The 22,904-nt window shown below is 38.0% G+C and overlaps 1 protein-coding gene across 1 annotated transcript; it reads right to left on the bottom strand.

Moving 5' to 3' along the window:
* Positions 1-456: 456 nt before the first annotated feature.
* On the bottom strand, positions 457-22,538 carry LOC113081191 (uncharacterized). The gene is made up of 10 exons (XM_026253262.1): positions 22,417-22,538; positions 8,273-9,681; positions 7,030-7,607; positions 6,844-6,911; positions 6,526-6,740; positions 2,821-3,071; positions 2,590-2,733; positions 1,573-1,735; positions 1,273-1,320; positions 457-1,122 (listed from the first exon to the last, which is right to left on the bottom strand). Exons 1-10 carry the CDS (start codon positions 22,434-22,436, stop codon positions 857-859), a joined length of 3,162 nt encoding a protein of 1,053 aa, XP_026109047.1. The 5' UTR covers positions 22,437-22,538; the 3' UTR covers positions 457-856.
* Between the last annotated feature and the right edge of the window lie 366 nt (positions 22,539-22,904).

The following is a 22,904-nucleotide window of genomic DNA, read 5'->3' as shown; positions in this document are numbered from 1 at the left end:
CAATGACAATGCCAGACCACATACTGCATCAATTACAACATCATGGCTGTGCAGATGGATCCAGGTACTGAAATGGCCATCCTGCAGTCCAGATCTTTCACCCATAGAAAACATTTGGTGCATCATAAAGAGAAACATGCAACAAAGAAGTCCTACCTGTAAGACAGTTGAGCAACTAGAAACCTGTATTAGACAACAATGGGTCAACATTTCTATTCCTAAACTTGAGCAACTTGTCTCCTCAAGTCCCCAGATGTTTGCAGACTGTTATAAAAAGAAGAGGGGATGCCACACAGTGGTAAACATGACTGTGTTGATGCCATGAAATTTTAAATCAACTTATTTTTCCCTTAAAATGATACTTTTTCTCAGTTTAAACATTAGATGTGTCATCTATGTTGTATTCTAAATAAAATATTGAAATATGAAACTTCCACATGATTGCATTCTGTTTTTATTCACAATTCGTACAGTGTCCCAACTTTTTTGGAATCGGGTTTGTGTAAATATATATGTATATATGTATCAGCAGTTTACACATCATCACTCAAAACTTGACATATTTTAAACAACTATAATTTGAAGACATTCAAAGCACCTATTTTTACTGAAGAGAAATAGAAAATGGAAGACATTCTAAATTTAATTTCTACTGGTGAACATTTATAATTTACAGTTAACTTATAGGTGATCATAAACTGATCATATTTCACTATATAGCAGCAGCAGTACAGCCCAAATTAAAAAAAAAACTGTCAGATTCAATGGACAATGACAATACCACATGGTTTACAGCAGGAGTTTGAAAATAGATATTTTTTGCTGTTCAATTTCTCTGTTATTCACATCATATGCCTTAGTTGTTGTCTGTTGTCATATCTTTCATAAGAGCTGGTTCTTCCTTGTAAAGCACTTCCAAAAGTTTCTGTTCCGACAAAACACCTTGTGTTTCTATGATATCAATGATCTTCCTCGTTTTTCTCTGAGATGTGTCCATTCCTCTGATTTCGTCTATCTGCTCTTTTGCAATAATGTCACCAAGGTGATCTAAAATTGCATCCACATTTCTTACTCTTTGAATAAGTTGAACTTTCAGAAGTTGGTCTTTCAGAAAGGATGCACCTGTAAAATGTCAACACATTTATTGTATACACTATTTTCAAATGTTCATGAGATAGGAAAAACATCCTAACAATTTGTTCCACTGCAATTCTAAAATAGCCAACTAGCCATTTCAAATGTAAATAGATTGTGTTAAGGATATGTGCTTACACTGTTCTTTAGTTGATGGGCTTGCTCTGCTGTTTTCTGCCGTATAGTCTGTAAGATAAAAACTTGCTTAATGTCTTCATTTTCAACTTGAGATAAACCATTTGAATCTTTTAACAATTCATGTGCAGTGCTCATAAGCTCAGGTAGATCAGCACAAGGCCCTCAGTTATGGCGGTCTTAAAGTGATATAACAAGAATCCAATGTCTGTGATGATTATCACTTTAGGTGGATTGTTAACATGTCAGTTATTTACTTTCTAATCCTATGTAGAACTCTTCACAGACAGTTAAGTCTCTTACCTGTCAGTGTTATGACACGGCTCCATACAACTTTTTTAACATTTCCTTTCTTCGGGTTTTTCTTTTTGAGGTGTAAATCCACATTCATCACAGCATCTGGCAACTTTATATCGAATGTTGGATAGTAATGTTTCCACTGCTTTGGGCAATGAAGTGTTGTGTCCTTATAAACAAAAGAGATGGATAATACGTTTGATTCAAGTGCATCACTGCAACAACCCTTTAAGACTTATACGTCAGGAAAAACTTATAACTTTATGAAGTTCTGCAAGAATGTTTTACGGAGTAATGTGACCAATCTGAAACATATGGATCAGCAGAATGTCTGATGCAAATAAATCAAAGCTTATGAACACAAACATGGTCATACATGGAGGTGGATCACTCTTATTATGGGGGTGATTTGCTTTTGCAGAATTGGAAATTTTGATTATATGAAGGACATCATGGATTCTTTGAAATATCAAGCCATTTTGGTAAAGACTGTGATGCCTTCAGTGCATAGACTGAAGCTGATGATCATTGGATTTTCCAGCAGGGCAAGTATTCCAAAGTGCACAACATATTTGGTGGGATTTGAAGGAGGTAGTAGCAACATGAAAAATCAAAGAGTGTTACATCCATAGGGTTAAGTTTTTTTTTTTTCTGCTGCTGGTGTACAGTACATGTTTGTTTTCTTTGTTTTGCTTCCTGTTGCTCCTCCCACTATCCACTTAAAAGGTTTAGGAGTGCCACCTGATTTGTTTTTCCAACTCTTTAAAGACTGAGCAGAGCAGTGTATATAAGTGTATATAACTAAATGAACTGGAATGGACAGTGAAGGCAAAACAAATGGGTAAACTGACTCTCACAATACAGTTTAAAAACCAATAGGTGCACCTCATGGATAATTTCAAGACCTTTATGAGAGGAAAGTAGCCATAAGTGACATTATGGATTAAATAAATATGTCAATTAACTGATACATTTCTTAATAATTTAAATAAATAAAAAATCCAAATTTATCCAAATACTGACCGCTGGTTGTATTAAGGATACTGGCCTCAATGAAGGTCCATGTTCCTCAACTGGATCACAGGAAATGCTGTACACACATTCATATTTGAGCATGCATTCGCAAGCTGTTTGGATTAATTTGTAATCTTTATTACAGTTTTCCACCTAAAAAATAGAGAAAGGTTAAAGTGGTTTAAAAAGGGCAGCCAAAATAAGATGAAACTGCATAAAAACAAAATATATAAAATGTACTTCTCTGGGATCCACACTGCGAGGTTGTAGAAACACATGCAGCCTATGTGTTCGCTGTAGATAGAATAGCATCACCTGGCCTTGTGTCTTAGACCAATGATCCGTAAACCAGTTTGCTACTTTGGAAATAAAAAACTTTGATGTTCCTGGGATGCTCACTGTAACGTGTGTACTTGTGATATTCTGAGGTTTCAAAATATCAGCAATCTGACCAGAGTAATGTATAACTGATATGAAGTGGCAGGCATCCTCTGTGATTTAAAACAAACAAAAACATTTCAGATCTTTTGTCATCGCCTCTATAATTAGAATTTAAAATATAGTGTTTATTCACAGATTATATTCAGTGACTTTTAGAAGTGGTTCAAAAGCAAAGCAATGAAACCTTATAGTAATTGTAAGGATTATTATTATTATTATTCTGCTGCAAAACTGATCATGCAGACCAAGGTCTGCGAACGTTGGCCGCATGGAATGGTCGAGGTTCACCACCCAAGAGGCTACATGACTGACAGGTAAAGCAACCAATCACGTTTCATTTTGTGCAGCATCATGTTTAAGAGTCTATACCGCAAATTTGACATATTTCACATACTTTTGAAAATCCGGCACTCAGTTGATTCTAAGAAGCGCTCATTTTCGCTGCTGTAAACATGACAGCTTTCTTCTAACATGAGGGGGTTTGGCAACAAGGCATCTTTACTGGTAGAGCGTTGCGTTAGCAAGCAAGCTAGCGCAAGGTTGGGGGTTCGATTCCCCGGGAACACATGATAGGTAAAAATTGATAGCCTGAATGCACTTTAAGTCGCTTTGGATCATAGCGTCTGCTAAATGCATAAATTTAATTTAATTTAATTTTGTTTCCAGGAGGACTGTATAATTCAACCAATCAGATGACGACTTTGAAACTTCTAAAGAGATTCAAAATTTGTGTGCCATATGCATCAGACATTCAGCCAATGGTCCATGGGCGTGATGTCTGAGGCTGAGACTAGGGAGACACTGGCCAATACTCAACCCAGTTGGGCACTAGGGAGTGTTACAGCGATCAAAAACACAAAAATTCTTTATAACTCCTAGATATTTTGTCTCATATGTCTTATATCATTGGAATCTTTGGCGGAAGACAAACAATTAATTGAAAATTTTCCGCCATTTTGAAGTTTTTGTCAACCCACTTTTGGGAAGTAGTCCTAGGTTTTCTGCCTAATCATAACCAAACCAGCAGAAACATTATCTGGAGTCTGATTATTGAGAAATTGAAATTCCAAAACAAGTTGACAAATATCTATAATGACATTGGTGTATCTTGAAAAACACGGCGGACATCAGCCAATCAATTTGAACACTAATTAGACAAGGTTAACATAAGGCTGATCAGAACAAAACTTGATGGGCCAGTTTGACTCATGGTCCTAGAGGTCTGTGAGAGATTTGAAAGAAATGGGCCACTAGATGGTGCTATCAGGTTTTACGCCTTGTATATCACACAGCATTTCACACATACAATATTCATATCATGTTATATTTCCTTATTCTGACTGTCTTTAGAAAAGTTTAGATTGTATTTTCTTTCATCGTCTTTGTATAATGCACATTAAAGCAGCGTTTATAAGTGCTACAATGATTTGTTTAAAGCGGTAACCAAGGAAACACTGTATCTCTGCTGTTCCATAAGCGCCATCTGCTGTCAGAGAGTGAAACTGCGTCTCACTCAGAGCTGCTTCTGTCTTTGTTTCATGCAGATATTTTATGTGGAACTATACTACAAAACTAAACATTAAATATATATATATATATATTACCAATTCAGAAAAAAAAAAACGTTGTTTTGATTGTGATTCGAATTGAGTGGTTCCCTCTAATTTTGAATGGAAAAAGCACAGGCAAAGCGTTTGTTTAAATAAAAAGTAGGGCTGTCAAAAATAGCACGTTAACGGCGTTAATTAGTTGTTTGTTGTTAATTACGTCAAATTTTTAAACGCATTTCATGCATGCGCAGTGTGACAAATTATTCAGGTTAGGAAAGTCTCGTCGATCTCTGAATTCTCAAGATAATAAAAAACAGTGGCGAACGCTGCGACGAAAACACAGAAGAAGCTTAAGGTTTTACCTCAGTTACTCTCAAATACATTCATGCCAAGCTCGATAAACAGAGAAGACTTTGGTAGTTGATAAGCTGGAGCTTCTTCCTGTTATAGCGTCCTGTGTTTCACACTGCATGCGCAGAGGGCATACATGCAATGCAGCGAAAATTACAGCTGTTTGGGAAAGCATATGCATTTTACTTGGTTTTACTCTCACTTGAAGCCTTCAGAATGTGAAAATATCGATCCTAAAGTATTGTGGCAGAGCAAATGAACACCTCCCAAAAACAAGAGTGCCCAGAGTGCAGAGGGCGCATATTTGTGTTTCTGAGTTAATTCTTTCGAGTTTCTCTATGCATAATTTCATAGATATGTGGCTATATTTAACCACTGGTTCACCTAAAACTCTTACACTATCTGTAGTTAATTGGCATGGTTTGATATAGTGCTCAGGTAAATTTGATATAAGTAAATGTTAAACTTTTGAAATTCAGAAAAAAAGAACCACATATTGATGAATCAATACATGAATATAATGTATCTGTGTCCTGTTATTTATCTTTTGGTATGCATTTCAGAAAAAAAAATGGTTAGGATTCAGGTGTAATTGAAAATAGTGATTAATCATGATTAATCCACTGAAAATTCTGATTAATTTGATTAAAAATTTTAATCATTTGACAGCCCTAATAAAAAGGTTTTTTGACTTATTTATTTGATAAGATTTGGGGTTTGTTTTAAAATTTCAACTTAGTTTTGTTTTGACACATTTCTGTTTCACAAAAAATGTGCAGCATTGTGTATAAATAATAAAATGACGCCTTGTCATTTACAATATGTCTTAAATCTAATTTTGTTAAAATAAATGAGAAAATCGAATTGGAAAATCAGTATTGTGAATTGAATCATGAGTTGAGTGAATCATTACTACTGAACAACTTTGCCTCTAGAACCACTGCTGTCAATCAAACCATTCTATAAACATTCAACATTATGTAAAAATAAGAGTTAGTTAGCGTTTGTTATGACATCTATGTCGTGAGGGAACCTGCACAGTTTTGGTACAGTGCTTACGAAAAATAACCATGGTTTTATTATAGTAAAACTGTAGTAACCCATGGTTTTTTGGCGTATTGACTGCCATTTGTAAAACCACAGATTTACTACAAATACCATGGTTAAACTATGGTTAATATAGCAAAACCATGGTTAATTTGTGGTTACCATGGTTTAACTACAGTAACCATGGTTTTTTGGTTTTATTTGTAGTAAAACCATGGTTAATTTTCGTAAGGTACCTAGTGTTAGGGAGATATAAAAAAAAAATGCCATAATGGATCTTAGGCTGTATTTCTGCAATTCTTTGGAATATTGACACCAAACTATGTATGTGACATCGTCATCCTTAGTTAACTACACCACCACAATTTGGAAGCAGTGCCACCTATTGGTCAAAACTGATAAACCATTACCTAGTGATTTGTATTAAGGATTTGTTTCAGCTATTTCGGGAAAAATCATCTTAAAATGTCTATAATTGCTCAAAGGTCTTAAAATGCTCGAAACCCAGTCATTGCTGCTTGCAGCTATATTGTGATTTATAAGTTTGCCAACTCACCAATAGAGGTCTCACAATGAGGTAGTCTGAGCTGAGACAGCTCACCCTGAACACATTTGATATCATACACGGGTCCTGCTTGGTAATAGTTGGCAGGGACTGGACAATCCCTGTCTTGAAGAACAGTCTTGTATAGCACCTCTCCTTCCCCCTCCATCTTAAAACCTATCTGTGTAAACTTACAATGGAACCAGCCTGCATGGTCGCACTGTAACCTATTTAAATAAAAAATAAAAAAACACAACAACACAACAACAGAATATTAATGCAAACTTATACACTCAATTTTCTTACTTCACCTTTTTGTTGACACAATACCTGTATTTACGTTGCCCCTCCTGAACGATGACATTGGGAGTGAACAAACAATCTTTCATGTCTAGGTTCTGTGGAAAATAAAAACTGTACTTAATTGAATTGCAATTGTATTGTCAATTGTATTGTCAAGACAAAATTGCATTTGCTAAAATAAAATTTTAAAAAGTTAGAAAATCAGTGACTTACCCTTAAAATGTCTAAAGTGGATTGAGAATCTCCATTTGAAAAATCTGGTAAGACTAAATGCATTGAATTATTTCTCTTTATCATCCTCTGTATGCTCTCTGAAAGCTTTATCCTCGCTGTAGTTTCTAATGCACAGCCACAGTTGTAGGATTTGTATCCACATTTTTCAAGAAGCCAATCCAATACACTTCTCTGATCTCCAGTATATTCATTTACACTGAAGTCTCCCTCTGTAAATACAACAATGACATGATTCCAGAATTTCTCTCCAAGAAACTCTAAACTTTCTAGAATCTCTTTGGTCTTGTCTGTGAATCTGTCATTATGCAGAGAAAATGCAAGTAGAATGACATGTGGCCCAAGAGTAGGTTTTTTCCATCTAAGAATCCTCTTGGCATTGCAGATATTAATATCAACCAAGTGCACGGTCTCCTCATTCATGGCACCTTTGAATGTCTTAAGTCTCCCACTGCCAACTTCATCATAATGGTCATCAAAAACCAAGTTTAGAACAGATTTTTCTGTTTCACTGAAACTCATGAGCCAAATTCTTATCTCTCTAAGAAGAGGGCTTTTACCTATTTCAGAAAAACAAAGAAATAGTATAAAGAGACAGCTGACATGTTACTGAGGCTCATTTAACTTGCATTAACAAATATGACAATAACAGATGCTGTCATAAAACATGACAATGTTAACAATAAAGTCTTAATGGATTCATATAAATATATAAATGGATTTAGCAAGCATAAATAATGAACAAAAAGGTTTAGGACAAAGGCCTCTTTAAAAGAGGGTGGTTTGTTTGGGTTTGGTCTGGACAATGTTTAATGGAGGAATAAGAAAATAGTTGAAATATATTGTAAATGTATGCAGTGTTTTAAGAAGAAAAAAAATGCATGCCAGCAACTAAACCTTATTAATGTAGAAACCTATACAATTTCAGTCATTCAGATCTTAGTTTAAAATCCATTTGTTCAAGAAGCCATCAACCAATCAAACACAAAAAACATCTGCTCACTTCATTAAGTAAGTGTCATTTCAGTCAAGATAAATAAAACGGTCATACAACCTTTGACAACAACATTCTCAATCCATAGTCAAGAGATCATAAGAATTATAAAGAAATACTCAAGACAATCAAGATAATGCTTGCTAATCCATTAATTAATACATTTAAACTTAAATTATGTACATTTTGTAGAAATCTTTTGCCATCTTAAAATTTTTAAATTGTAATTACCAAAATCAAGCCCATTTGTTATGGCTCTCTCATAAAACTCTTCAGCCTTGAGTTTTTCACCCCTTATTTCATGGATGAATCCCTGTATGCCACACACCATGCCGTCATCCAGATTTAGCCTATTAGTATGATCTTCAATCACCTTTTTCAGTTTGTTCTCACACTTCTTGCCTTCCTCTGATTCTGGTTGCAGCCTCAGACCTTGCATGAAATGATGCAATGCCAATTGTTCAGATGTTTTGTAGTAGAGCTGGTATTGGCCAAATAAATAATGAACTTCCTGCAGATCTCGCTTTTCATTTTTTGCCGTTTTAAATGCTTCTTCAAAAAGACCCTCAGTTTCGAAGCGACCCAGTTGTCCGTAATGCAGTGCTAAATCTGCCATGGCAATAGCAAAAGACGGCTTTAGCGAAATTGCCATTTCCAGATGATAGATGCACTTATGTAAGTATTTCTGTATTTCACCAGACTCTTTAACATCAAACTCTGCTTTACTATGCGTCCTATGTTTCTTTTCCAGGATTTTCTTTTTCCCTTTGTAACACATAGCCAATTCATGGTGTATAAAGGCAGAGTTTGGGCTTTCCTCCAGGGCTTTTTCCAGACAAGTAATTGCATTGTCCAGGTTTCCTAATTCACGGAAAAATTTTGCTGTGTATCTTATGACGTATGGGTTTTCAGGGGACATCATCAGTGCCACAATCACCTTCTTCAGTGCAGTTTCATATGCCATCCAATCATCTCCGTTACGCAGCATTGTCAAGGCTAGTAACACTAACAGAACAGCATCTTCTGGATCAAGCTCTATAGCTCTTTTGAGCTGTTTTATTGTTGGTGAGTCTAAAGATTCAGAGTCTTCATTTGCTGTGCGGAACATTACAATAGCATAGCCTGAATTTAAATCACTGTCATCTGGCTTCATTTCAAGGGCCTGTCTAAAGCATTCCTTTGCAGCATTGTAGTATTTGTAAGAGAATTTAAGAAAAGTCCAGCCCTTTTCTCTGAGCACCTCAACATCATAAGTGAAACCTTCAGAAAATTTTGTGCGGATCCTCTCCAACTCTCTCAAGTAATCTTCACATTTAGAGAAGTCATTCATATGATAGTGCAACCAGGCAAGGTCTCCAAAGATGACAATAAGAACTTCTTCACTGTCTTTGTAGTATTCTTTTGCGAGCTGCACTGATTTCTGCAGATTTGCGAGTGCATCCTGCTGGTTGCCATAGAGGTACTGAACAAATCCAAGGCTGCTGTAAGCTCGTGTTACTCTTGCCTTATTAGATTCAAACTGAATCTGATTCTCCAGACGATTCAGTAAAACATAGAGCACAGAGTCTTCTTCTTCTCTAAGAGACCAAGTAAAATGGCACTCCTGCAGAAGCAGTTTGGTTTTTAAAGCACCTTCAAGACTGAAAACAGAAGGAAAAGATGAGACATATAATGATTTAAACATTCTATTTAAAGTATATTAGTGTGTAAATGTGTGTGTAAAGGACTTTAGAGACTTGAGCTCTTGACATTTAGAAGGTCTTTGTTCCATTAAAGCATCCTTTTCATTATTAATCTTCCCACTGTCGTTCAGTCACTTGACACCGGTCTACACCAGATGCAGAGCTTTGTGGTGTTTCAAAAGCAAATAGGACCCATAATAATCAATGACGGCATCTTCACTGGACACAGTGTGCAAAATGCATGTTAAACTTCTGACTGACTTCATGTGCTTGCTGACAACAGGACAAACGTTCACTTTGATGCGCCCGGTTTAGACAACGTGTTTGTTTTTGTATAGCTTTCAGAAGGGTTTCAAAGTGCAAGTTTTTTAAAACATTACCGTTATCCTGTAAATTACAAAAAAGTGAATTTGTGAAAATGGTGACATCATAAGCATCCATTTTACGTATTCAATCTATAGGTAAGTTTATTATTATTTATTATTATCCTCTGTTATGTATCCTCTGTTTATTCATGTTTCATGATATTAAAGAATATTAAAATATTAGCAAATAAACTATTTGTAATCTCAAAATTTTGGGGGGGCAAATAAATAGATTTTTTCAAAGTAGAGAAATAAGTAAATGAGAAATAAAGTCTATGTAGTGCATTCTGACATAATTACACTGTCAAAGAGGATTCTCTGGCCAAAGTTTCAGAAAGGAGTAGGACATATATAAGTATAAGTTTTTTTTGCCAAATACACTCCTTCAGGGTTTGTATAGGTTTCAGAAAGTTTTTTTATCTGAGTATGGGTCTTCATGACAACATAAAAGGACAAAATTCTTGGACACATCTCGCGGAAGAGTGCATGCACATCAACCAGGAGCTTTGTTAGCCAACTACAGGTGCATCTCAAATTAGAAGAATGTTGTGGAAAAGTTCAGTAAATCAAAAGTTCAGTAAATCAACTCAAATTGTGAAACTGTCAAATAAATTCAATGCACACAGACTTAAAGGGGGGGTGAAATGCTCGTTTTCACTCAATATCCTGTTAATCTTGAGTACCTATAGAGTAGTACTGCATCCTTCATAACTCCAAAAAGTCTTTAGTTTTATTATATTCATAAGAGAAAGATAGTCTGTACCGATTTTTCCCGGAAAAACACGACCGGCTGGAGGCGTGACGTGTGGGCGGAGCTAAAGAATCACGAGCGCCAGTAGGCTTTTGAGTTGAGAGCATGTGGAAGCTGTGACTTTACCGTGAGGAAAAACAAACCAAAACAAACCATGGATAACAGTCAGATTCAGCCGTTTATTTATGATCCAGAATCAGATCCAGAGGCTGAAATTTAACAAGAGCAGCATCAGCAACGATGTCTCTATGTGGTATGTACTGAAACTGTATATATTTTCTTAGCGGTTTTGGAAAATGACTAAGTTCCACTTTATGGCGTCTTTTTTTTTTTAAGCTGTACATGTGGAAAGTGCAGTTTGATGACAACGCCGCATGTTGTTTACTTGATGTGCTTATGCGCCTATAGCTAAGTTAACAACACAGAGATATTTGAAGCAGTTTTACTCACCGCATGCGGTTCCAACACACGATCGTGACCCTTTTTCGTTGGGACTGCATTATCCTTAAGAAATAAACGATACGCAAATCCGGCGTCAAACTGGGCCTTGTTTGTAAAACAAGCATCTTCGAAATGCAGGGAACAAACACAAACACTTGCACAACTCCGTTGATGCTCTGTAAAAATTAACTCCATCCACTGGTCCCTTAATGCTGTTTTTTTTTTTGGTAATCTGTGCAGGGTTGTCTTGCCCTGGCAACCAAAAACACACTTCTTTTGTGACATTTCGCGACGCTCTCGCTCTGATCAGTGAATGTCTGTGCTCTCAGTGCTCTGCTATATGGGAGCGCGCGCTCTTCCGGGAGACGTGCCCTCAGGACCCATATAAGGAAATTCCGCTCCATCTAACGTCACACAGAGCCATACTCGAAAAAAACTTTCCAAAACTTGTGACAAACCGGAAAGAGTATTTTTGGAACAGAAATACTCCTTCAAACGTACAACTTAATTTTTGAAACTTTGTAAATGTTTAGCATGGGAATCCAACTCTTTAACAGTGTAAACAACTCAGTATGCATGAAATAGCATTTCACCCCCCCCTTTAAGTAGTTTAAGTCTCAACAAATCTCAACAAATTAGAATACTTCATAAGACAATACAATTTTTAGTGAATTGTTGGCCTTCTGGAAATAATGTTAATTTACTGTACATGTACTCTGTTTGTGGCACTGCTGAGGTGGTATGGAGGCCCAGGTTTCTTTGACAGTGGCCTTCAGCACATCTGCCTTTTTTGGTCTCTTGTTTCTCATTTTCCTCTTGACATTACACCATAGATTCTCTGGGGTTCAGGTCTGGTGAGTTTGCTGGTCAGTCAAGCACACCAACACCATGGTCATTTAACCAACTTTTGGTGCTTTTGTCAGTGTGGGCAGATGCCAATTCCTGCTGGAAAATGAAATCAGCATCTTCAAAAAGCTGGTCAGCAGAAGGAAGTGCGCCAAAGTTTCTTGGTAAACTGACTTTGGTTTTCAAAAACACAATGGACCAACACCAGCAGATGACATTGCACCCCAAATAATCACAGACTGTGGAAACTTAAAGGCCGTGTTGCAGGGTTAATTTTTCAACAAATTTGTGCAATTTGCTTGTTGGTAATAAACATTTAAACTGTTATCCATTGTATTTCATGTTGTTGGGTATCACGAAACGGAATATAATACGAAAAAGGAGGTACTATTTTATATCGGTCTCCTTTCCCCCACAATGCATTGCATTACGTCACCTTGGGGAGAGACTTTACCAAAGCCCACCTTGAGAGCATTGAGAGTGACTAACGAGACGAGTAGTAGACGGGAGTATTCAGATTATAGATAAATAGATAAATACATATATATATATAGATAGATAGACTAGATATATAGATAGATAGATAGACAGACAGATATATAGATAGATATCGACCAACAGTGACCAAAACACACTCACTTCCCTAAAACACAAACTTTCCAAGCAGTTTCCATGGGACAGCACCACCCACACAAGGACCTGCCAAACACAGCGACAGACACGCGGCTACATTTGTAACAACATTTTCACCGGAGGAAGAGATAAACACTTAGAAACGCCCATATAGCTAGCATGATGCCTTCTATTTCTAGATGACAAAGACAAAGTTTACCAGTACTAAGACACTATGACAAAGGTTACCGGTACTTATCTGAACTAACGTCATAATCACTGCCACTAGATATAAAGAAAACATAGATTTTTCACTTGGTGCTATTCAATGACAGTGAAAAATATATGTGTCGTTATTGTGCACTGCTGCTCGTAGACTAGTTCCAGTGCTCATTGCTGCATTGCTAAATGATAGCAACTCACCAGGACACTTCACCAACTCTCCACTCATTCTCCTCAGATCATGCATTTGATTGGCTTTGACGGACAACAGTTCTTGGCAATTCTTCATTTTGCCCTCTCACGTCTGGCAGGTTCGAAATTACACGGCTGCGGGCCATCATACATATTGGCTCTTGCCACCTCTTCCTCATCCCAGTCAGTTGCTATAGTTCTGATGCTGTGCTCCAGGAAGGTTTTTGAGCTCGTAATCACTATTCCATTCCATGACTAACGACTAATGTACCGTTCCAGGCAAGTTACACCAAACTTTCTGAGCGCAAGGAATTGTAGCTAGATTATTTATTTTATTGCAACGTTACATTGACCTAAAATAGTTTTTTCAACATGTACCACTTGCATAAACACTGCATCCGTAGGCAGTATTATTCGTAGGGGCTGCCATCGTTGTGTCGTGTCCTGTGTGACGTCGGAACTCAGAGTACATCGATCTAGTACGAGTTCACGGGTAGGAAGTCATGGGTTTGACTGCCATTCCAGTGCACTTTCACGGGTTTAAGGTTGGAAAAACACGGGTTACGGGTTGCCTGGAACGCAGCATCATAATAGGCTGAGGCTACCCTTCCTCCACTTCTCCCCAACGTGACGTCATCACAGAGTTATGTAAAAAGAAAAAAAAAAAGTTAATACCAAAAACGTAAAAAACTGGTCTTTAAGACCATTTATGAGACATTTTAAAGATGATATACATATCTTGAGTGATTTATGTACCCATTAATTGAAAGTGGTGGTTAACCTGCAATATGGCCTTTAACACTGGACTTCAAACAACTTGGGCTATGAGCTTCTCCACCCTTCCTCCAGACTCCAGGACCTTGGTTTACAAATAAGATACAAAACTTGCTCTCATCTGAAAAGAGCATTTTGGACCACTAGGTTAACAAGCCCAGGTAAGACACCTCTGATATTGTCTGTGGTTTAGGAGTGGCTTTACAAGAGGAATAGGCCTATGACCAGATTTGTAGCCAAATTCCTTGATACATCTGTGTGTGGTGGCTCTTGATGCCTTGACCCCAGCTTCAGTCCATTCCTTATGAGTGAACTTCACTTTCTTGAATTTATTTTGCTTAACAGACCTTATAAAGCTGAGGTTCTCTTGGTCGTGCATCTTTTTCTTCCATACTTTTCGTTCAACTCAGCTTTGTTAACATGCTTTGATACAGCACTATGTGAACAGCCAGCTTCTTTGGAAATGAATGTTTGCGGCTTACCCTCCTTGCGAAGGGTGTCAATGATTGTCTTCTGGACAACTGTCAGATCAGCAGTCTTCTTCATGATTGTGTAGCCTAGTGAACCAAACTGAGATACCATTTTGAAGGCTCAGGAAACTTTTTCATGTGTTTTGAGTTGATAAGTTAATTGGCATATCACCTTTCATTCTAATTTGTTGAGATCGTGAATTGGTGTTTTTTTTTTTTAAATGTGAGCCAAAATCATCACAATTAAAAAAAAACAAAGACTTAAACTACTTCAGTCTGTGTGCATTTAATTTTATACACAAGTTTCACAATTTGTGTTGAATTACTGAAATGAACTTTTCCACGACATTCTAATTTATCGAGATACATCTGTATGGTTGCAAGTTCTGTCATTACCAACATAATTCAACGATTCATTGTTTCCTGAAACAGTTAAAACGAACATTTGCAAACAGTATCGCAAACCTAGGAACTACAGCTCTCGACCTGTGGTTAGAAACATAGTTGTGCAAGTGTGTTTGTTTGTTACAAGCGTTTCAGTGACAAAGGTTTTACAAACAAATTAAATTGAATGAAAAGTTATTTAAGTTTTTGTTCCTTTTTAAAGAGTAACTAAACCCTAAACCAACTTTTTTTAGTTAATGATCTATAAGAACGGGGCTTTATTAGTGCTGTTCATTGATTCGAGTAACTTTTTTGACATTTGAGTATAAAGTGTTTTAATTCTACAATATATGGTGTAAAAACGTCTGAGTGCTGCCCTCTTCAGGTTGAACGGTGGCTACTGCAGTTGATTTTTCCTATTGGATGTTGCGGTGGCAAGTGACGTAAGCGGTAGCAGGTGACGTAAGCAGTTTCCAGCTCACCACGCCCCTTGGTACGAGCTACCACGCCCTTGGCAGTATAAAATCATCTTGTTCCGTCAAAATCACTGTAGTGAGTCAGGAGTTGGAATTGCGAGTATTGGTAACGACCAGGATAGACTATTATAGCATCTATTTAGCATAGCAATTATATGGTTATTTAAATCTTCAAGTAAGCATAGATTTATCTGTATTTAGTACAGTGGTCAGGATGGTACGGAGGTGTGTTGCTAGTTGCGACAGCACTGCTGGACTGCATTGTTTTCCAGCAGACTTTAAAATTAGGCGCCAGTGGTTGCATGCACTTGGCCTGGAAGATCGTGAGTTCCTGCCTAGAGCTGAAGTGTGCAAACTGCATTTTAAACAGGATTGCTTCTCAAACGCAATGGAGGTGGGAAATGGGCTTCTCCACACAGCTCGCGCTGAAAAGCGACGCGGTGCGGGAGTTAAAGGAGTTAATTTAAAATGATAATCATTTTAAAAAATTATTTAAAAATAATATAAAAATGCTGTGTAGTCCATAACAGACTACTATAGACAGCCAGTTTTACTCACTGAAATATTTGTCATAAAATTATTACTTCATAATTGTATTAGAGTCACTCATGTATTAGAGTCGCTCACTCATGCCAAAGAACTCCCCGCTCAAGCTCGCCATCTCTGCAAGATTAACGATGGCAGTTTGCACGCACAGCTACTAGAACATGTACATCTGTCAGACAGGTTGCTGACGTCGTCAAACTTCGTTTGAGTCTGTGCGTCAGAAACGGAAGTGCTAAAAATGGGCTTCAATTGTCTCAATTGAGTTCCAATCTGTGTCCATTTCTTTTACTGTCTATGGTATGGATACACATCCCCTTTTAAGCCAACACATGAACACGCAATTATCTCAGATTACTCAATCCAGCGATACTAATCATACACAACAGGTGTGTTCGAAGAACCCAATTAGCCGGATCATGATTAGCACATATCATCTTGGATGTGTCATTTGATCTCGGATGTAATAAGCGAAGTACGAAGAACGGGCCCCAGGGGTTTAGTTACCCTTTAATTATTTATTCAGTGTACTGAGGATCCGAAAACCGATGCAACCGGTTCTTGACTCGAGAATGAGAATCAGCTCATCAGTTCTCAAATCGGACGCGTCCGACAGAAACGATTCGCGGTTCAGTGTACTGATGATCCAAAAACCGATGCAACCGGTTCCTGACTCGAGAACGAGATCGTTCGTCATCTGGCTCTGCTCGGTGTTCATCTTCAGTTCAGTCTTCACAGCAGTTCAGTCAGTGTACTGTTTTAGTAAATGAATTACTCCGGGATATTGGTTTATTCTGACACAGAGTCACGTTTAAAATGTTCACAGCATAAGTAATTTGGGGATTAATGCTTATTGGAGAGGCGAACCATTTCAAATGATTCAGGTCGATTTGGTGAACTGGTTCAACCGGTTCACTAAGAAGAACCGTTTAAATTGTACGATTCGTTTGCGAATCGGACATCACTAGCTCCATGGTTTTCGGAGACAGTAGTGATGGGAAGTTCGATTCTTTTCCGTGAACCGGTTCTTTTGGACGGTTCGATTCAATAAACCGGTTGAAAAAAACGGTTCAGCGGTTCTTTTAAGCTCAACGTAATGACATCATTGGCGATGACATAATGGCGTCACGTCTATCAAACATTCAAATATATAAAGTCAGTGTTCATAATTTTAGTCAGTTAAAAACCTCATAATCATGAAAAGTTTACATTTGAGTTTTGCAACAACACACCCAAATACAGTAACAGCAATAATGTGCTATGAGGATTTAAGTCTTGAAGATATAAAGTAAATAAATTAGGTGTCATCAGCGCAGAAGCCATGATCCACTAACTAGGGCTGCTCCGATCACGATCGTCCGATTGTTATGTGCATCTCATCAGTAAAGCCGGTTCTCTAATCAGCGGTAAATTCCATCAGGTGGTAAATTCCATCAGGTGTGTGATTTCACATAGAGCAGCTGTTACTACACAGAGCCGTTGTTAACTGAGAAGATGCACAAATCCACGTTCATTTTCAGCGTTTATTTGCGCATCTTCTCAGTTAACAATGGCTCTGTGTAGTAACAGCTGCTCTATGTGAAATCACGCACCTGATGGAATTTACCGCTGATTAGAGAACTGGCTTTACTGACGAGATGCGCATTAACGATCGGCCGATAGTGATCGGAGCAGCCCTACCACTTAATTTACATAAACCATTGCGATGCATTTGTAATTAAATGAACTTACATTTTGCTAGATTGGCCTTCATCCAAGCCCTCGGTTTACCCGTGCTCATAACTTTAGCACAGAATTAGAATCAATCACCAAAAGAATCACTTCGGTTCAGACGTGCTGTGAGTCAGTTGGCTTCACGCTGAATCAAGCATGCGCAGTATCATCAGCTCCTCGGTTTTTGAATCGGACGCATCCTAAAAAAATGGTTTTCGGTTCAGTGTACTCATGATCCGAAAACCGATGCAATCGGTTCTTGACTCGAGAACGAGAATCGCTCTAACCGGCACGTGCTGCAGTTCAGTATCATCAGCTGCACTACTCGTGTTCATGTTCTGTTTACAACAAACTCAATTTGTGAATTTGTCATCATTAACTATAAATACAGTGCAGATATTTCATAAATCAACCCTTATTCCTATTAAACATAGTCTTTAGAGTCTTAATTATTGTCCAACTTCTTTGAAAACCCCTTTGGCCCATACATTATCTACAATATACAGATTAGAAACATTCATCGTAAAAAAAAAAAAAGTTTCATCAGTTCATCGGTTCTCAAAACGGTCGAACCCGAAAGAAACTGTTCTCGGTTCAGTGTACTGGTGATCTGAAAACTATGGCGTTATTTTTTAGTCAAAAGTTATAGCGTGTAAGACATGCTCACGAGCGCAATAATGTTATTTCACATGCGCAAAAATAAACCTTCAGCTGACATGATAAAAGTACTTTCGCACAAATTCAACAAACAAGAGGTGTACATGTAGCTGCCAGCGAGTGCCTGGCATACTCTCATAGAGTAGGTTAACTCTGCTTGTACAGTGTAATCCTGCTCGCGCGCAGCGGGCTTCTGCTCACGGAGTGCTGTTTTGCTCGTGCAGTGGATTTCTGCTCGCTCAGCTGATTTCTGCTCCCTCGAGTGTACATGACTTTTGACAATTTGGGGGCGGAAACCAAGGAGGGCACTGACCCTCTTATGATTGGTCACTTTCACACGGGGACATCCTTGTACTTGAGTTGGGTTAAGTTACCACCGAAGAAGAGTGTGAATGAATTAGAATGAGTTTTCTAATATACATAAAATTCTCTGCACTTATAAAATGCTGCGCAGATCATAGTTAAATCAATTACCATCGATGTATATATTTGTGAACAATGAAGCCTACATTTTGTTAAGTTAACATTAACGTTACATATTTTTGAGCATCAAGTAACGTAACTAGCTAGCCTATTCATTCTGTAGCTAACGCCTTAGCCAACACTTGTGTTGCTGATCGCCCGACACTCATTTTAAAACTTTTAATCTTTAAAAAATGCATCTTGGAACAACTAACATTAGACAAACTGAATCATAACATAATTGTTTTCACATGTAAAAGTACATGTGAAAACAATTATGATCCAGTTAGAAAATATGTAACGTTAATGTTAACTTATGACTACTGATCTGCGCAGCATTTTATACGTGTAGAGACATTTTATGTATATTAGAAAACTCATTCTAATTCATTCCCACTCTTCTTCAGTGGTAACTTAACCCAATTCCGTGCTTCCTGTAATGAGAGCTGTCAATCAAGGTACAAGGATGTCCCTGTGTGAAAGTGACCAATCATAAAAGGGTCAGTGCCCTCCTTGGTTTCCACCCCCAAATTGTCAAAAGTCATGTAGACTCGAGGGAGCAGAAATCAGCTGAGCGAGCAGAAATCCACTGCGCAAGCAAACCCAGACAGCAACATAGTGTTTGCCCAGATCCGGCCCACATCTGGCCCGCATGAAATCCATGTGGGCCAGATGTGGGCCAGACCTGGGCCGAAACTGCTTGCTGTCTGGGAAATGGCACTCTGCGAGCAGAAGCCCGCTGCGCGCGAGCAGGATTCCACTGTACAAGCAGAGTTAACCTATGAGAGTATGACAGGCACTCGCTGGCAGCTACCTGTACACCTCTCAGTTGTTAAATTTGTACGCGATTACTTTTATCATGCCAGCTGAAGGTTCATTTTTGCGCGTGTGAAATAACAATGTGCTCGTGAGCATGTCTTACAAGCTCATAACGTTTGACTAAAAAATAACGCCACACCGAAAACCGATGCAACCGGTTCTTGACTCGAGAACGAGAATCAGCTCATCGGTTCTCAAATTGGACGCGTCCGACAGAAACGATTTTCGGTTCAGTGTACTGGTGGTCAGGGTGGGCTTTGCCGCCTGGGCCGCCATCTGCTGGACGGGGCGCAAAATTGCAGAATTATAAACAAAAGTTAATTAAATTAAATGTGTCATCAAATTAAATGTATGTATCGTATTATGAAAGCTGCGCACACGCAGTACACTTTTACTGTGCACTGTCCACACACTGCTTGTTTTTGTCCATTTCTTTTACTAGATTTACAATCCTAACAAACGACTGAGTCATTCTGACAGGCAGCTGTCAAACTCACGCGCGTTGCTCAGCAATCGGGAGTGGCACGAAAACATCTGACAGCTGGTTTTAAGGCTTTAAATGATGGGGTAAAAGCCCAAGCTTTCCGAAAACGAAGGAACGAGAAGGAAGAAAAACGGGCCCAAAGCAGAGGTAACTTATGTAGACTATATCATCAAGCTCACAGACTACCCGGAGGAGATAAAGACGAGGATGACCAACAACTTTTTACACCTTAACAGTAAATAAAATGCATTATTATTATTATTATTATATAAATTTACCAAAGGAACTTTTTGCGGTAGGCTATGAGCTAACAGCAACAACATGCTGTGTTACAGCAGTGGAGTAGTCTACGTCAGCCTTTCTCAAACTTTTTTCATTCAGGGCACCTTTCAAAAGTGCATAAAATCTCAAGGCACCCCAGTGTAAAATATAATTTAAAAACACTGCATAACCCAAATGTAAATGCAAATGTCCTGTTCATTTAGACAGGACAGTAATGAACAGAGCATAATACGAACTGTAAATAACAATAATAACAACTTTATAGCACCTTTAAAAACACAGGTTTGCAAAGTAATTCACACAAATGCCATAAAACCGTAAGAGGTGGACCACCCAATACAAGAACCCAACAACATAAGTTTAAAATATTCTAGCCTACCCCCCAGAGTTTTTCAAAGCAACCATTATTAATGTGTCACTTTATGGTTTCCATGGTGATGCGTCATTGCTTGTCACGTGACACACCGCAGCAACAACAGAGTTGAATGAATGATGATCTGCTTTTATGTCATTTTTCCTTTTTTATTCAAAATATTAACAAATTTATTAGACATGGCATGAAATATCTGATATTCCGATTGTCAAATATATGCAAGTGGAAGTGTTTTGTCGTTTAAACACCTTTATAACGATCGCGTCAGTTGAGCTGTATGCACGATGGGCGCCGCCATCGCCGCCGCAGACGCAGTTCAGAGAATCGGATCTGTTGGATTTACAAGACGTGAATTCATCCACTTCTCCCAAAATACATAAAAGTAAGTGGCAGGTGAACTGGGAGAAGAATAGAGTAAACTTTAAAGTTACTTACACAATGAATGTGTATCTGATATGAATAAAACTATGTATAATGGAAAGGATTATTATTGCCTCTTCCTTTGACATCAGTGTGTATTTTACAAACTCTAAATGTATTGTTTTTTTAGTACTTATATGTCTGAAACATAAAATAAACATTACGTGGCTGAAAACACTGAAAAGTTGTGATATATGACAGCTCTGAGCGCCCCTGTCTCTGGCTCAGTGCCAGCCAAAGTGAAAGTACATTTGAATTTAGCAGTTGATCACGTGATGCACTGACCGTTCTAATCACATGTGTTTAATCTCTCTCGCCTTGGGCACCAAATAGCCTGGTGATCCGAAAACCGATGCAACCGGTTCTTGACTCGAGAACGAGAACTGCTCCAGCAGTGGGCGTGTACGTTCGTCATCTGGCTCTGCTCGGTGTTCATCTTCAGTTCGGTCTTCACAGCAGTTCAGTCAGTGTACTGTTTGAGTAAATGAATTACTCTGGGATATTGGTTTATTCTGACGCAGAGGGAGTGTAAGTCACGTTAAAAAAAAGTTAACATCTTAAGTAATTTGTGGATTAATGCTTATTGGAGACGTGAACCGTTTCAAACGATTCAGGTCGATTTGGTGAACTGGTTCAACCGGTTCACTAAGAATCGGACATCTCTAGGAGACAGATGAAAAATATACCGGTGACGTGTCAGTTATAAAGTGGGGAATGCTTTAAACAGCACTTTTAAATTATTTTAAATTCGTCCCGATTGATTTGTTATTTCAAGTCAGGTTTTGGATTTTAATCCCCGCTTTTCTTAGCATCTTTTATGAAACAGCCCTCTGGTCATCTAGGGTTAGGCTTGTTTCACACTGCTCATACTTTACCCACGATAAACAATGAATCCTGGTCATTCATGTCGTTTCACACTCTATATTCCTGAACCCTGGTTTGACTTACTTATTTGCATATTTTTGTTGTTGATGTTTTTTTTAAGTCTATGGTTTACAGCCAGCCAATCAGAATTAAGTATTCAGACAGACCATGGTATAATGATTTGCTGACCCTTGTCATTCGGTTTATCAATTTCTCTCGCACTCTTGCTCTTAAGGTAAATCATCACGTATGAGGTCGCGATCTATGTAAGGCTACTTTACTTCCTGATTAAGCGCTCATCAGGAAGAGTCCGGGTTGCTTTAGGTGCAAATTCAAAAGTAAAATGTATGTACGCAAAAGCTGTGTAATATCTTATAGGATTTAAAAAATGAAAACCCATTCATAATTACAATAATTTCAGTGTGTAAAGCTCAAAGATCATGAACTATTCATATTATCAATATTGCTTAATGTCAGGGTTCGTTTCCAAGGTGCATACCATTCCTGAAACACATAATTCTATATTAATACAAAAAAACCCACCTCGTTTTGTGCATGGCCATCTTCAGTAAACATCAAATCATGAAAATATCAGTAGAGCAGGAGGTTTCGGTGGAGTGTTATCATGTGAGGTGAGATACACCTGTACACAGATGAAGGAGGGGTTGAGGAACGTAGCCTACATCGCTAGGGTGTAACCGTAGGGCTGTTCGATTCCACAATATTTGGAATCGATTCCAAGAATCGAATCCTCACTATTGTTTTCGATTGCTATTCAATTCTTTTTTTTTATTTTTTAGATTAAAAGAAAAAAACTAATCTCACCATGATGACTACAGGATAGGTGGTATAATGTATCCATACTGTAATATGAAGCTGAAAAAAATTAAATAAATTGACGATACGAATGTTTTTTATTTTTCAGCTTTGCCCGTGAAATTAGTCATAGCCCAGCTCAGGGACATGCGTTTATCGCATGAATTAAATAAGACATGAAGTGTCTAAAATAAATGTGCAGTTCAGCTGAATGA

Source organism: Carassius auratus, chromosome 5 (genome assembly GCF_003368295.1).
Source record: "Carassius auratus strain Wakin chromosome 5, ASM336829v1, whole genome shotgun sequence".
In the NCBI taxonomy this organism is placed as follows: Eukaryota; Metazoa; Chordata; class Actinopteri; order Cypriniformes; family Cyprinidae; genus Carassius; species Carassius auratus.
The sequence above is the reverse complement of the archived record's forward strand: the minus strand, read 5'-3'. Positions and strand labels throughout refer to the sequence as shown.

What these genes read in the sequence shown, in the direction of transcription:
- LOC113081191 (XM_026253262.1), bottom strand. Translation starts at nt 22,436, where the DNA reads ATGGCCATGCACAAAACGAG. An exon ending in GAGGGGCAACGTAAATACAG is followed by an intron (nt 6,741 to 6,843) that starts GTATTGTGTCAA and finishes TTATTTAAATAG; the next exon opens with GTTACAGTGCGACCATGCAG. An exon ending in TCATTGTGAGACCTCTATTG is followed by an intron (nt 3,072 to 6,525) that starts GTGAGTTGGCAA and finishes TTTAAATCACAG; the next exon opens with AGGATGCCTGCCACTTCATA.